Below are 12,965 nucleotides of genomic sequence, written 5' to 3'. Positions count from 1 at the left end.
GCCTCCTCCATTGACACTGACTGGAAGAAAGAAATGCTCTAATGTAAACGTCATTCACATTAGGACTTGTTGCCTAGCACACAATGACTAGACGGGAACCAGCACGGACTCAAGCTTTTCAACATGAAACACACCGTCTTGCCTCTCTGAGTGCTGAGTGTCTTATGTGGCACACACTTAACACCTTGAAAACGATAAGCCGTACAGTATGTTGCCGCCCTGTATCATAGCTAAGATACGAAAATATGGAATATTAGGCTGTCCGTGTCAAAGAAAACTGGTACAAGTGACTATTAACATTGCCAAGGGCAAGGAGAAGTCAAGTGCTTCTATCTGACAAGTCCCTATTGGTAACGTTATTTGACACTTGCTAGAACCACAATTTTATACCTATAGGTTAGGCACCGTATGTAAGAAAAACAATGACAGGAATGTCTCTATGTGCCTAAGGCACACAGCTTCTTCAAAAAATATTAAGAGTTTTTGATTTTCATGTAAAATTAAGTAAAAGGAGAAGTTCATAGAAAATGTTTAAATTGATGTTTCTAAAAAATGAATGAGAGAACTAGTTATTCCTTAGTATGAGCAAATATTTGGCATACAGAGTGCATTTTTAAAAGCAGAGTAAGTATGGTAAACAAATAGAATCCACTGAAGTAAAAGTAAGTATTAATTCGCATTAGCAATAATTACAAACAAAATCCATTATTCATGATTAAATCCCTGGTCAAATCTTTCATCTGATCATCAGAAAGCTGAAATTTACTGTTCATATAAAAGGCAGAAGAAATACAAAGGATGCCAATCAGGGGATTTTTAGCACAAAATAGTCAATATCTCAGTGTGCTACCATTTCTTACCCCCCCACCCTCCCCATTGCCCCCCACCAAGCCCTTTCCTATGACCTTGAAAAAGCACAGTCTATTTGCTACACTGGGATTCCTCTGCTTCTCAAGTAATTCTTGGTTTGGGGTGATAAATTAGAAAATGAAAGACAGTTGCATCTTGGGATTATTTATCAAATACATAAATATCACATCTATTAGGTAACTGTCTATAAAAATAATGGAAAAACAGCTTTGTCTGAAAGGAAAGAAGGAGCCCTCGATTTCTATGAGATCAGGAAGACGACTCTAGAGACCTTTTGTTTCGTATCTCTGAATCTGGAGCTGTTTAAAATCATGACTGTAATTGTAAACACGCTTTATGTTTTCAGTATGTTGCTACCTAGATGAAACATACACTGGCTAACCTGACTGCAAAAGTAATCTTTTTCCCCCTTGAATTAATGACTTGAGCATTTCCATCATTGGTTACCTGGTTTTGGGTGAGGAAGCAGGAATGTAATTCTACCTCAGGTGAAGAGAAAGCAGAGACTCCTAAAAGAAGAATGAATCTGAACTTGGTAGAAAAGACTGAATCAGTATGTTTAAAAAAAGGGGCGGGGCAGTGATAAAACATACCTACTCTCTAAACTCTTCTGTGTTTAAGAAACTAAATACAGGGCTCCTGGGTGGCTCAGTTGCCTAACTGACTGCCTCCGGCTCAGGTCGTGATCCTGGAGTCACGGGATCGAGTCCCACATTAGGCTCCCTGCTCGGCAGGGAGTCTGCCTCTCCGGCTAACCTCTCCCCTCTCATGCTCTCTCTCTCTCTCATTCTCTCTCTTTCTCTCAAATAAATAAATAAAATCTTTAAAAAAAAAAAAAAAAAAAAAGAGGGGCGCCTGGGTGGCTCAGTAGGTTAAAGCCTCTGCCTTCAGCTCAGGTCATGATCTCGGGGTCCTGGGCCCCACATCGGACTCTCTGCTCAGCAGGGAGCCTGCTTCCCTTCCTCTCTCTCTGCCTGCCTCTCTGCCTACTTGTCATCTCTGTCAAATAAATTAATAAAATCTTAAAAAAAAAAAAAGAAGAAACTAAATATATTTAAGACATCCTGATCATGGTTTTATACCTCAGAAACTGGGCAAAAGCCGAGTGCCTACGTGACCTTCTAAGTTAGGGACTACACATGACTTCGAGTTTGCATCAAAAGAAGCGAGTAACTTATTGCAAGCAGTTGTCTACCAGAGAAATATGGAAATTGATTTTTGTTCCCTGGAATCCTCATTTGGGGAGTCAGCCACTGAAGACAGGTTTAACACCCCGCTCAACTAAGTTTATATTCTGAGTTCCATAAGGCACTCCAGTGTCACCATACCAGCCGATAATGACTGAATAAAACTGTTAAGTCCTACATTTTCTTCTAGATCTCCAGCTGGTTTCCTTCTGGGAGGGGAGGTTTTGGATGTAGCAAATCCACACCATCAGATAAGATGCATGAGATGACTGGATGATCGCCAAAGTTTCACTCCCAGCAAGGCAGAAGTAATTTTTGCATCATTAGCGTGAATGCTGTAAAGGCACTGCTAGACCACGAGAGGCACCGAGGAAACCCCAGGTGTTGGAACGCTGGCTCTCCTGGTCCGTCTCATCATTCAATGATGATAGCTACTGATGAACACGTGCTCTAAAGTCAGGGAGAAAATGATTCCTATTTTCCAACATCACTACAACAAGGAAAAGGAGGCAGGTCATACTCAGGAGACTATATCTAAAATCAGCCTCTAGGGTTGTCTCGATCACATTATAAATCTTTTGATGCTTCAATTTAACTGTTTCTGTTTTGGTTTCACCAGACAGGAGAGGAATACTAGAAAAAGTAACTGTAAGGCAATAAAATGTATTTGTTAAGGCCTCCCCATGAGTTGTTAAATAAAATAATAAAGCTACACTGGCTCATCCTTTTTCACACTCTACATTAAACTTGAAGTGAATAATGGAAAAAACAAAATAAAAATGGAAGACAGCACTGTTCTTATTTCAGAATGAGTACATCTGGGGAAAGGAATCGAGTGGCAGGAAAGGCTGATGCCAGCCTTTGTCAGCTGCTCTAAGTCAAGCCAGCATGTCAATGCCACACAGTAAGAGGGACTGAGGCCACCTCGGCAGGTGTTCTCTTCGGCAATGGCAATGGTATTCCAATAGGCCAAAACGCTCCATAAACAGGCTAGGCATTTGGAAAAAAAAAAAAAAAAAAAAAAATCACCCACTGCAGCGTCATCCTCTAAATACATGAACTTTGCTTTGGGAGTCATTTTGCAAGAAAAAGGAATCTTAAGAATAAGGCAGAAATCTGGACTAATGCCTGGGTTCAGAAGAGACCCAAATGTTTAACCGTTTGTGCTCCAAGAAACTATTAAAAAGCACTGTGATCATATTCTTTTTGCCTGAGATAGTGACAAGTCACAGTGAGGATTCATGTGGGCATTTTTACTGTGTTTATTCTCAAGACAGAGAAGCTCTACTTTCCATACTTACGTATCTCATACCACCATATACGTATAAGTGTGGAACGTACATACACCACACACACACACACACACACACAGATTCTGTGTAAGAATGAAAGCAAAGATAAACGCTAAGTTGGATCAAATAATATGTCCCCTAAGAGCACTTGCCTGGCGTTGTACAGTGGAGAAAGTTTCATTACCTATTACTCTGCGGCGGGCAGGGGAAGCAAAAATACCACAAACTCAAAGGTCTGAACAATTTGGCCTAGAATTTCAATTCAAAGGCCAACTAAATATCACAAATACGCTTTCTAATTTTTTCCTATTTTTTAATAATAAAAGAGTTCTCCTTTTTCCAGTGCCAAACGCAAAATTAGCCAGAGTTAAGTATAAAATATTTTGAGATGGAAAACAAAACTGGGTGTTTGAAAAACAGTGGGAACTCCATTTCTTTTAAGAAGAAGATTGATTATGGGGCGTCTGGGTGGCTCAGTGGGTTAAGCCTCTGCTTTCGGCTCAGGTCATGATCTCAGGGTGCTGGGATCCAGCCCCGCATCAGGTTCTCTGCTCAGCAGGGAGCCTGCCTCCCCCCTCTCTGCCTGCCTCTCTGCCTACTTGTGCTCTCTGTCAAATAAATAAATAAACTCTGAAAAAAAAAAAAAAGAACATGATTGATTAAAAACTCCAGTATCTACTTAAATCTATAGTATACGTGCTCATTGTTGGTAGGACAGTAAGTGCTTGCATTCTGGTTTTGTTATAAGATAAGAGTTAATGGTTGTAAGATGTTAAGTTGCAAATTAAATCAAAGGCACCAAATCCAAAGAAGGCTGTCACAACCACTTCCATGTTCCTAAGAGCTCTGGCATTTTCCAGAATTTTACCATGTAAATGTGACAAAACCGCGTACCACGTTTGCCACAGAGACAAAAGCAATTACTCCATTCAACGGTAATACTTTAAAATGAGAGGTTACAAAATAAAGATTTACCTTCAAGGACAATCTTGAAGGTAAGAAGTGGCAGAAAAATTCTTAGTTTACAAAAAAAAAGAGAAAACAATCCCTTTTTAGCAGTCTTCAAGAATGCTAAAGACCCTTTTGGAGCCTTGCTTTTGGACTTCAACTTGATGGAGTTGTCAACAGACGAAGGGATGGAGATGTAGAAAAACATAATCCCGGTTAAAGACAGATGTCGTGTGGGGGCCACTCAGCTGTCATTTACAGATGCCAAATTCATCTTTATATGTTTAGGAGAAAGTGCATTTTGGATTGTGTAACACTCATCTTTAAGTATGCACGTTTGCCGGAAGGATGACAAACCAGCATCATAAATTTTTCTCTCTGGAATCAAGTACCAACTCATCATCTTGCCAGTTAGAAAAATTAAAGGGTAGAACATATACGTAGGGACACAGAGAACAGTTACCTTCAGCTGATTATTGAAAATATCAATCTCCTGTAGTTTTGATCTTGTTTCTTTCTCAACTTCATCCAGTTGGTCTCGTAGCTGCTGGCGAGCGAGTTCTTTTACTTCTAACGCTCTTTTGAGTGTCAGAAGTGAATCTCCTATTTTGGAAAAACATTGCAAGATAAGAAAAGCAAACTGGCAATGAGGAAAATGGTTTTTGTTTTTTTGTTTTTTGTTTTTTTTTAAAGATTTTATTTATTTATTTGACAGACAGAGATCACAAGCAGGCAGAGAGGCAGGCAGAGAGAGAGGAGGAAGCAGGCCCCCCGCTGAGCAGAGAGCCCGATGCGGGGCTCGATCCCAGGACCCCGGGATCATGACCTGAGCCGAAGGCAGAGGCTTAACCCACTGAGCCACCCAGGCGCCCCAGGAAAATGGTTTTTAATGTTCTCATTTTACCGAAGGAACGTCACGCCAGTAGAAAAGGAGAAGGCCGACTTTAAAAAGCAAACACCTACTGTGCAAACTGTTCTGCTGAACTTGCTTGAGTTGGTCATTGAGTATCTGTTTTTCTGGAATAAGTCTTCCAAGCATTTGCTGAGCCTCCTAGGAGAAAAGGAGGAAAACAACAATGAACTGACAGGGAAAACTACGTGGACATTCCACCTCCAGGCAGACAAGTGCGTTTTCTCATCCCTCAAAGACTCTTCTAATCTCATCCCAAATCCTACATTAGAAACTGCATTTAATCACCAGTCAGGGCAGTTCTTGCTTTTTTGCCAAGCAATTAACTATGTGCCAAATGCTTTTCACTGAAATAAAGTTAAGACAGTTAGAGCTCTCTTGAGATTTCTTAAATTTTATTGACTTACTGCCTATTTAGAAGCTTTCAAAAATGTACTTTAAGGGGCGCCTGGGTGGCTCAGTGGGTTAAGCCGCTGCCTTCGGCTCGGGTCATGATCTCAGGGTCCTGGGATCGAGTCCCGCGTCGGGCTCTCTGCTCAGCGGGGAGCCTGCTTCCCTCTCTCTCTCTCTCTGCCTGCCTCTCCATCTACTTGTGATCTCTCTCAGTCAAATAAATAAATAAAATCTTTTAAAAAAAATGTACTTTAAGTACAACTCAGCAGAGAAAACTGAAAGTATCGATCTCTCCCTTGCACTGGGATCCAATGTAAATGCAGTGACTGTTTGTGAACTGACAGAGTAGTTTGAATAGGAACTACTCTACTCTGAACTTTGATACTTAGTAGGGCTGAATTAAGGTTCACCCATACAGCTGAAGACGGAAATAGAAAGAAGAGATTTCTCATGGTAGAAGCTTGGCTGCCATATATGTTTTCCACCATTGAGGATGGACCTATAATTTTAAAAAGGTACATAAAAGTCCTGAACCAACCATTTTTTACCTGATATAAGAAAAAAGCTAACACACACCATGAAAGGCTATTTGAAGTTTTCATGGATGACCTGTCAAGCACTGTATTTGCTTAAGTTCAGCTGAGATTATCCCATATAGTTCCTACACGTTTCGGTAAAATGACAAGCCTTTCCAGCACAGAAGAACGAATACTTGACTTTCATTTTTACCTTGATGAAGGAAAAACAAAGTCTCACGAAGGAGGCACCCGTGATGAGCACTGGGCATCGTACGTAAGTGATGAATCACTATATACTACAGCTGAAACTTAATAAGCGTTGTACATTAACTAAATGGAATTTAAGTAAAAACTTGAAAAAAAAAATCTCTATGCACTGGTTTTTGGTTTGAGAAAATAAAAATGCCTTAATTGAAAATTTTCACCAGAGACCAAGAAACAGTCTTTTTTGGAACAACCATCCTTAGGTACAGACTGGCTCGTATGCAATAAATCTTTGTGTACCACAATTCTGAGCTGGAGAGAGAGATAGCTCAACAGAGAGGATCTGGAAGCATCTTCTCTTATGAATAATCCACACTCGTTTCCCCCCAATCTGGACAAAACAGAATACACAATTCACATTGTTTCCCCCAAAAGGCCCAGCCAGCTGAGCTCCTCCTATTCTCCCCTCTCATTAATTTACATATTTAGGAAAGATCTCTTACCCAATCCCAAAGTTTCTTTCCTATACCAAGACAATGACACATCAAGATAAAACCTTGCTCAGATCACTGAGACTATTTAACTTATATAAACATCACTCTTAAATGTCAACCCAAATTTCTAAAATATGTCATAAACCAACAGGAAGGGCTACCTGACTCATCCGCGAGTAACAATAAGGAAGGGAACCAGTATCTCATGGCCTATGATATACCTGGCCGTCTTCAAACCATGTATTATTTTTCACTTCACTACTTTTTCAGGAACCCTAATTTGTATTTTATTGTCAATAAGTGAACATACTAGTGTCAATCAAATATAATAAAAAATGTGTTTGGTCACAGGGCATTCAGTGGGATAATAAATAAACACATAGCCTTCATTCTTAAATTTTCCAAGAGAATATTTTATGAAATTTCTCATAGTTAATGAAAGACATATAAAAAGTTACCGTATAGAACAATATCCTTTTAAAATGTACACGCATTTTTTAGTATGTTCGAACAATTTCTAGCAGTGAACATCTGATACTATTTACAGTGTAAGTCATTATCTTAATATCTCAAATTGATTAGGACTTCAAAGTACAGGAAGCAATAACTGACAGAACTCGAAGGAAAAAGGAAAAATTTATAATGATAGGGTCTTCAATAGCCTCTCGCAGCAGCTAGAAGAGGTCACAAAATCAGGAAGGACATAGAAAATACAAAAAACACCACGAATCAATTTGCTCTGATTAATGTTTATGAGGCACTCCGCCCAACTATAACAGAGTACAAAATCTTTACAAGTGCACATAAAATATTCACCAACACAATCATATACTAAGCCATAAAATACATCTCAGTAAACTTAAAAAGATTAAAAAGAATTGAAATCATACAGAGGATGCTCACAGCTTATCACATAATAAATCAGAAATCAGCAAGATATCTGGAAAACAAACAAAATATTTGGAAACTAACTAGCATAATTCTAAATAATCCATCAAAGAAGAAATGACGAAGAAAATGATTTTGAACTGAATGGATACGAAAACACATTAAAAAGTTGGGTAATATGGCTATGACAATGCTTAGAAGGAAATATATACCTTAATAAAATGTTTATATCAGAAATGAAAACAGGTCCATATTCAATAATCTAAGCTTCCTTTTTATGAAGCTAAGAAAAAGCAAATTAAACCCAAAATAAGTAGATGGAAGGAAATAATAAAGAGTATGAATGAAACACAAAACAGATATACCATAGATAAAAATCAATACAACCAAAAGCTTATTTAAAAAATAAAATCAATGAAATCAATAAACTTCTAGGTAGAACTGATGGAGAAGAGGAGGAGGGGAAAGGAGAGGAAGGGAAAGAGGAGGAAAAGTTGAAGGGTGAAAGAAGATACAAATTCCCATGATCAGGAATAAAAGAAGTGACATCACTACAGATACTACAGACTTGCAAAGAATTAACAGAATATTGTAAACAACTCTATACAAATAAATTTGACAATTTAGATGAAAAGAAAAAATTCACTGAAAGATACAAATCATCAGACTCAAAAAGGAACAGAAAATCTGAACACCCCTGTATCTATTAACTACATTTTGCTATTAAAATCCTACCACAAAAAAAAGCTTCAGGCCCAGACAGCTTCACTGACGAATGAAAATTTAAAGGAAAAACACCATTTCAACACAAACATTTTTAGAAAATGGAGGAGGAAGGAATACTCTCCAACTATTTTCTTGTTTATTACCCTGATACCAAAACATGATAAGGACATTACAAGAAAACTATAAACCAGTATCTTTCAAGAATTTAAATTAAAAGATATTTAATAATAGCATACTGAATCAAGTAATTATTTTTTTAAATGGTAACACACCATGACCAAGTATGGCTTATCTCAGGAATGGAAGGTTGGTTTAACATTCAAATTTCAATCAACGTAAATCACCATATGAACAAAGTAAAGAGAAAAAACATGTAAATATCTCAGCAGATGCAGAAAAAGAAAATTATGACCCAACTCAACACCCATTCATGGTTTAAAAAACCTTCAGCAAAAAAGAACAGGAGAAAAATCCCTAAGGGGATAAAGGGCATCTAAAAAAAATCTATAGCTCACATCATACTTAATGGTCAGAAATTGATTGGTTCCCCCTTAAAACCAAGCCTCTTACCACTTCTATTCACACGGTACTGAAGCACTCACACACTGCTGGGGAGAGTGTAAAATGGTACGACCACCTGGGAACAGTCTGACAGTTCCCTATACGTTAACCATATATTTATATGACACATTAATGGCACTCCTAAAATTAAACCAACAGAAAGAAAACGTATTTCCACATCAAGACTTGTAATTAAATACTCACTGTAGTCTTATACACAAAAGTCCCCAACTGGAAAGAACCTAAATGTCAACCAACAGGTGAATGGCTAAATAGGGAAAATATTACGCCGTGATAAAAAGGAACAAACTACTAATTCGCTCAGAAATATGGACGAATCTCCACATCAACAGGCTGAGAAAAATCACAAACTTCAAAAATGCTCAGCCACATGCAGGAACGGTACCTACATGAATCTGATGCCCCCCCCCCCCAACCCCTTTCCGTCTCAACAAGTGAAACTAAGCCAGGTGATAATATGGTGACGTGGTGGTCACCACTGGATACATAATAAAATGAAAGTAGAACTGTGTATGGCATTCCACTACGTTCCCCACTATTCACCATCTGTCTGTCCCTGGTACTGCCCCTAGACTACTGAACTGCACCTCCTTATACTGCCACGATCCCAGTAAACCCAGCTGCATGGGCGAAACATAGGTCCTACATAATCCATCCCGTCAGCTGCAACCACGGTGGTCTCCTTGCTATGACCACATCCTGAACATGGGGTACGAGGTCACAACGCTCACGCTGCTGTCTCCCTGCCCTCAGCTTGCTCTGCCAGACAGCCACACCACTTAGCTATTTCTCTTTCAAGTCTTTGCTCAGATGGGACCCTCACGGAGAAGCCTGTCCTCACCACCTAATACAAAATACTGCGCTGGATGGGGCACCTGGGGGCTCAGTCTGCTGAGCGTCCAAAACTCGTGGTTTCAGCTCAGGTCATGATCTCAGGGTCATGAGATCAAGCCCCATGTCAGGTGCCACACTAAGTGGGGAGTCTGCTTGAGATGAGATTCTTTCCCTCTGTTCCCACCCCTAAATGAATGAATGAATGAATACATACATAAATAAATCCTAAAAAAAAGTAAAAAATACTGCCCTCAGGCTGTATTGGCTGGCTTAGTCAGTGGAGTATGCAACTCTTGTTCTCAGGGTTATGAGTTCAAGGCCTATGTTGGGTGTCAAGATTACTTAAAAATAAAATCTTAAAAAAAAAACCTACTACCCTCCTCCTTCCCAGGACTCTTTTCCTATTCACTTTCTGGAGCACTTTTCATACACTAATAGAGGACACACTTGACTTCTTTTGGTACTGTCCGTCTGCCCTGCAAATAGAAGGTAAGCTCCATGAAGGTGAGGTTCTTGACTCTCCTGTTCACTGCTGGACCCTCAGTGCCTCCGAGAGCCCCTGGCTGGCACACAGCAGGGCTCAGCAAACATTGTGTTGAGTTTGTTTCCTCAACAGCCTACTTTTTAGACTCCTGTCTACTTCATCTTCGCTTCCCAGCACCTAGTACATGGTAGATGCTGGATGCTTGTAGGAATGAATGAGTGAAACGAAAGAGAGGAAAAGCAGGGCTTGTAAACCCTAAAAGCATTTAATGGGTGTATTTTCTCACCTGTAATTGTTGCTGTAGGTGTGTGATTTCAGCAATTCTCAACTCTCTGGATTTGTTTGTACTCTCAATTTCTTGCCTTTGCGTGGTCAGTCGACACCGGATGTCTTGAAGTTTTCCTTCTAGTTGATGCTTTTTATCATTCTTTAACAAATGAAAAATAGTAATTATTCTTACCACTTTTAACGGTTCAGGGTTAACAGATGACCCTTGAACAACACAAGTCTGAACTACATGGGTCCACTTCAACCTGGATTTTTTTCAATAAGTAACAGTACAGTCCTGAAATGTATGTTCGCTTCTTTATGAATGTATTAACATTTTCTTACCTCTAACTTATTTATTGTAAGAATACAGTATATGATACATGTAACATACGAAGTACGTGTCAATTAACTGTTTATGTTATCAGTAAGGCTTCTGGTCCACAGTAGGCTACTAGCAGCTAGGTTTTAGGGGAGTTGAAAATTATACACAGTGTTCTGACTGCATGGAATCTGTGCCCATAAGCCCCGTGTCGTTCAAGGCTCAACTGTATTCCCAAAGCATAATCAAACTTGACTCACTAGAGCTTCTAATTCAAATTCCAGAGTCTTTTTCTTTGCTTTCAGTACAACTATGTCCTCTTGCTCTTTGTTCCTTTGATTGAGTAGTTCTTGTCTTCGATTCCGTTCCCATTCAAGTTGTCGTTGCCTTTCAAGTTCTCGCTTTGCAGCCTGTGGCATGAAGGAACAGACAACTTAGTAGTTTTTTTAGTCCTGACATGATACAATGTCTCTTAATAAATGTAACACCCAAGAAGTCTTTTCATTTAGGGATAAAAATGTTACACATTGCAAAAACTTCTATTACAAAAGAGCAAAACCAAATTTACATAAATACAGTATTCCTTCTCTAGCAAGAAGAGAATATTTAGAAAAGCTATTATAGTTAGATGAGGACAGGCAGGATTCATGTCATCATTAGAATTCGATTATTTATGCCTTTAAGAATGTCTGAAGTAATAAAAAACTGTTCTTCCTCATTCACTGACTCATAAAGAGCTGAAAAATGTCTTTAGTAAAGTCACACTAAAACCCCTAGAACAAAAAACAAAAACAAAAAATAACCCCCAAAACAAAAACTTACTTTTATCAAATGAGAAACTACTCATCTCAAGTTTTAAAATTTATTGATCCCCTAACCCCATAATCGTCCATTTTCTTTTTACCATAGAAGCTTCCATAATTTCTGCGGCAATGACCACTCTCTTTAAAGTGGACTCTGATGGCCGCTAGGTAAACACGTCCAGAGCACCTGGCACTCTTTTTTTCTTTTTTATTAAAGATTTATTTATTTATTTTTTTTTTTTGAGAGACAGCAAGCAAGAGCAGGGGGAGGAACAGAGGACGGAGGGAGAAGAGCAGACTCCCAACCTCAGGGCTCAACGCCAGGCCCCTGAGATCATCACCTGAGCCTAGGGCAGATGCTTAACCGACTGAGCCACCCTGGTGCCCCCACCTGTCACTGTCACTGTTCATTGTTACTGCTGCTGCTTTTTTTTTTTTAAAGATTCTATTTATTTATTTGACACAGAGATCACAAGCAGGCAGAGAGGTGGAAGCAGGCTCCTTGCTGAGCAGAGAGTCCAATTCGGGGCTCGATCCCAGGACCCTGGGATCATGACCTAAGCCTAAGGCAGAGGCTTTAACCCACTGAGCCACCCAGGGTGCCCCATTGTTACTGCTTCTCATATACCTGTCCTCCAACCACCCTTTGGGCCTGAGGACACTGAAGTACTTTTCTACAACTACTCTGGGGACTATCGATGCCTGGCACATGGTAAATGACCATTAAGTAATTCTGAATAAATACACTGAAGTGTCTTAGAAATACAAAACAAAGCAAAACACTGAGAAAGGAAAAGTGGTCTACTTTTAGGCTGTCCATTCTGGAAATTAAAATGGTATTAGTATCTGTGTGTGTCTCCCTGAATAAGGCTTACTGCTCTAAGTTACCTGAAGCAACAACAGGAGATGAAACCAAAGTATTGTGTTTCCATAAAGAAAAATCTCCCATATGTAAGACAGATTTCACTCACACAAAAGAATCATGACAGTGCTTCTGTAGCAATATTCTAAAACTGGAAATTCAGAGAAAGAATGGCTTAGCCCATATCCAGGTATGGCCCCAAATTTATGAGGTCTTCCATCAAATATACTGAAGATTTCCTACACATATATTTTTAAAGTGGAAAAAAAAAAGGGCACAGAATCATTAGTATGATCCCATTACAGGGGTTAAAAAAAATTGCACGAAACCCCCAACATTTCCACTATATAACCTTTAATATTTCTACATACACATATAAAT

General features: G+C 39.2%; 1 protein-coding gene across 2 annotated transcripts in view; it reads right to left on the bottom strand.

The window, feature by feature from the left end:
- Positions 1–12,965, bottom strand: part of LOC111155691 (intersectin 1) — a 212,594-nt gene that overhangs the window by 85,050 nt on the left and 114,579 nt on the right. For both annotated transcript variants that reach the window (XM_022515992.1, XM_022515993.1), the window contains exons 13-16: positions 11,180–11,329; positions 10,617–10,757; positions 5,261–5,348; positions 4,761–4,900 (exon numbers count right to left, since the gene is read on the bottom strand). In XM_022515992.1, coding sequence (XP_022371700.1) covers positions 4,761–4,900; positions 5,261–5,348; positions 10,617–10,757; positions 11,180–11,329 — 519 coding nt within the window. The remainder of the gene's footprint in view (positions 1–4,760; positions 4,901–5,260; positions 5,349–10,616; positions 10,758–11,179; positions 11,330–12,965) is intronic.

This window comes from Enhydra lutris, unplaced genomic scaffold, assembly GCF_002288905.1.
Source record: "Enhydra lutris kenyoni isolate GAN:26980312 unplaced genomic scaffold, ASM228890v2 scaffoldscaffold43, whole genome shotgun sequence".
NCBI lineage: Eukaryota > Metazoa > Chordata > Mammalia > Carnivora > Mustelidae > Enhydra > Enhydra lutris.
Note: the sequence above shows the minus strand (reverse complement) of the source record. Positions and strands in the feature narration are given on the sequence as shown.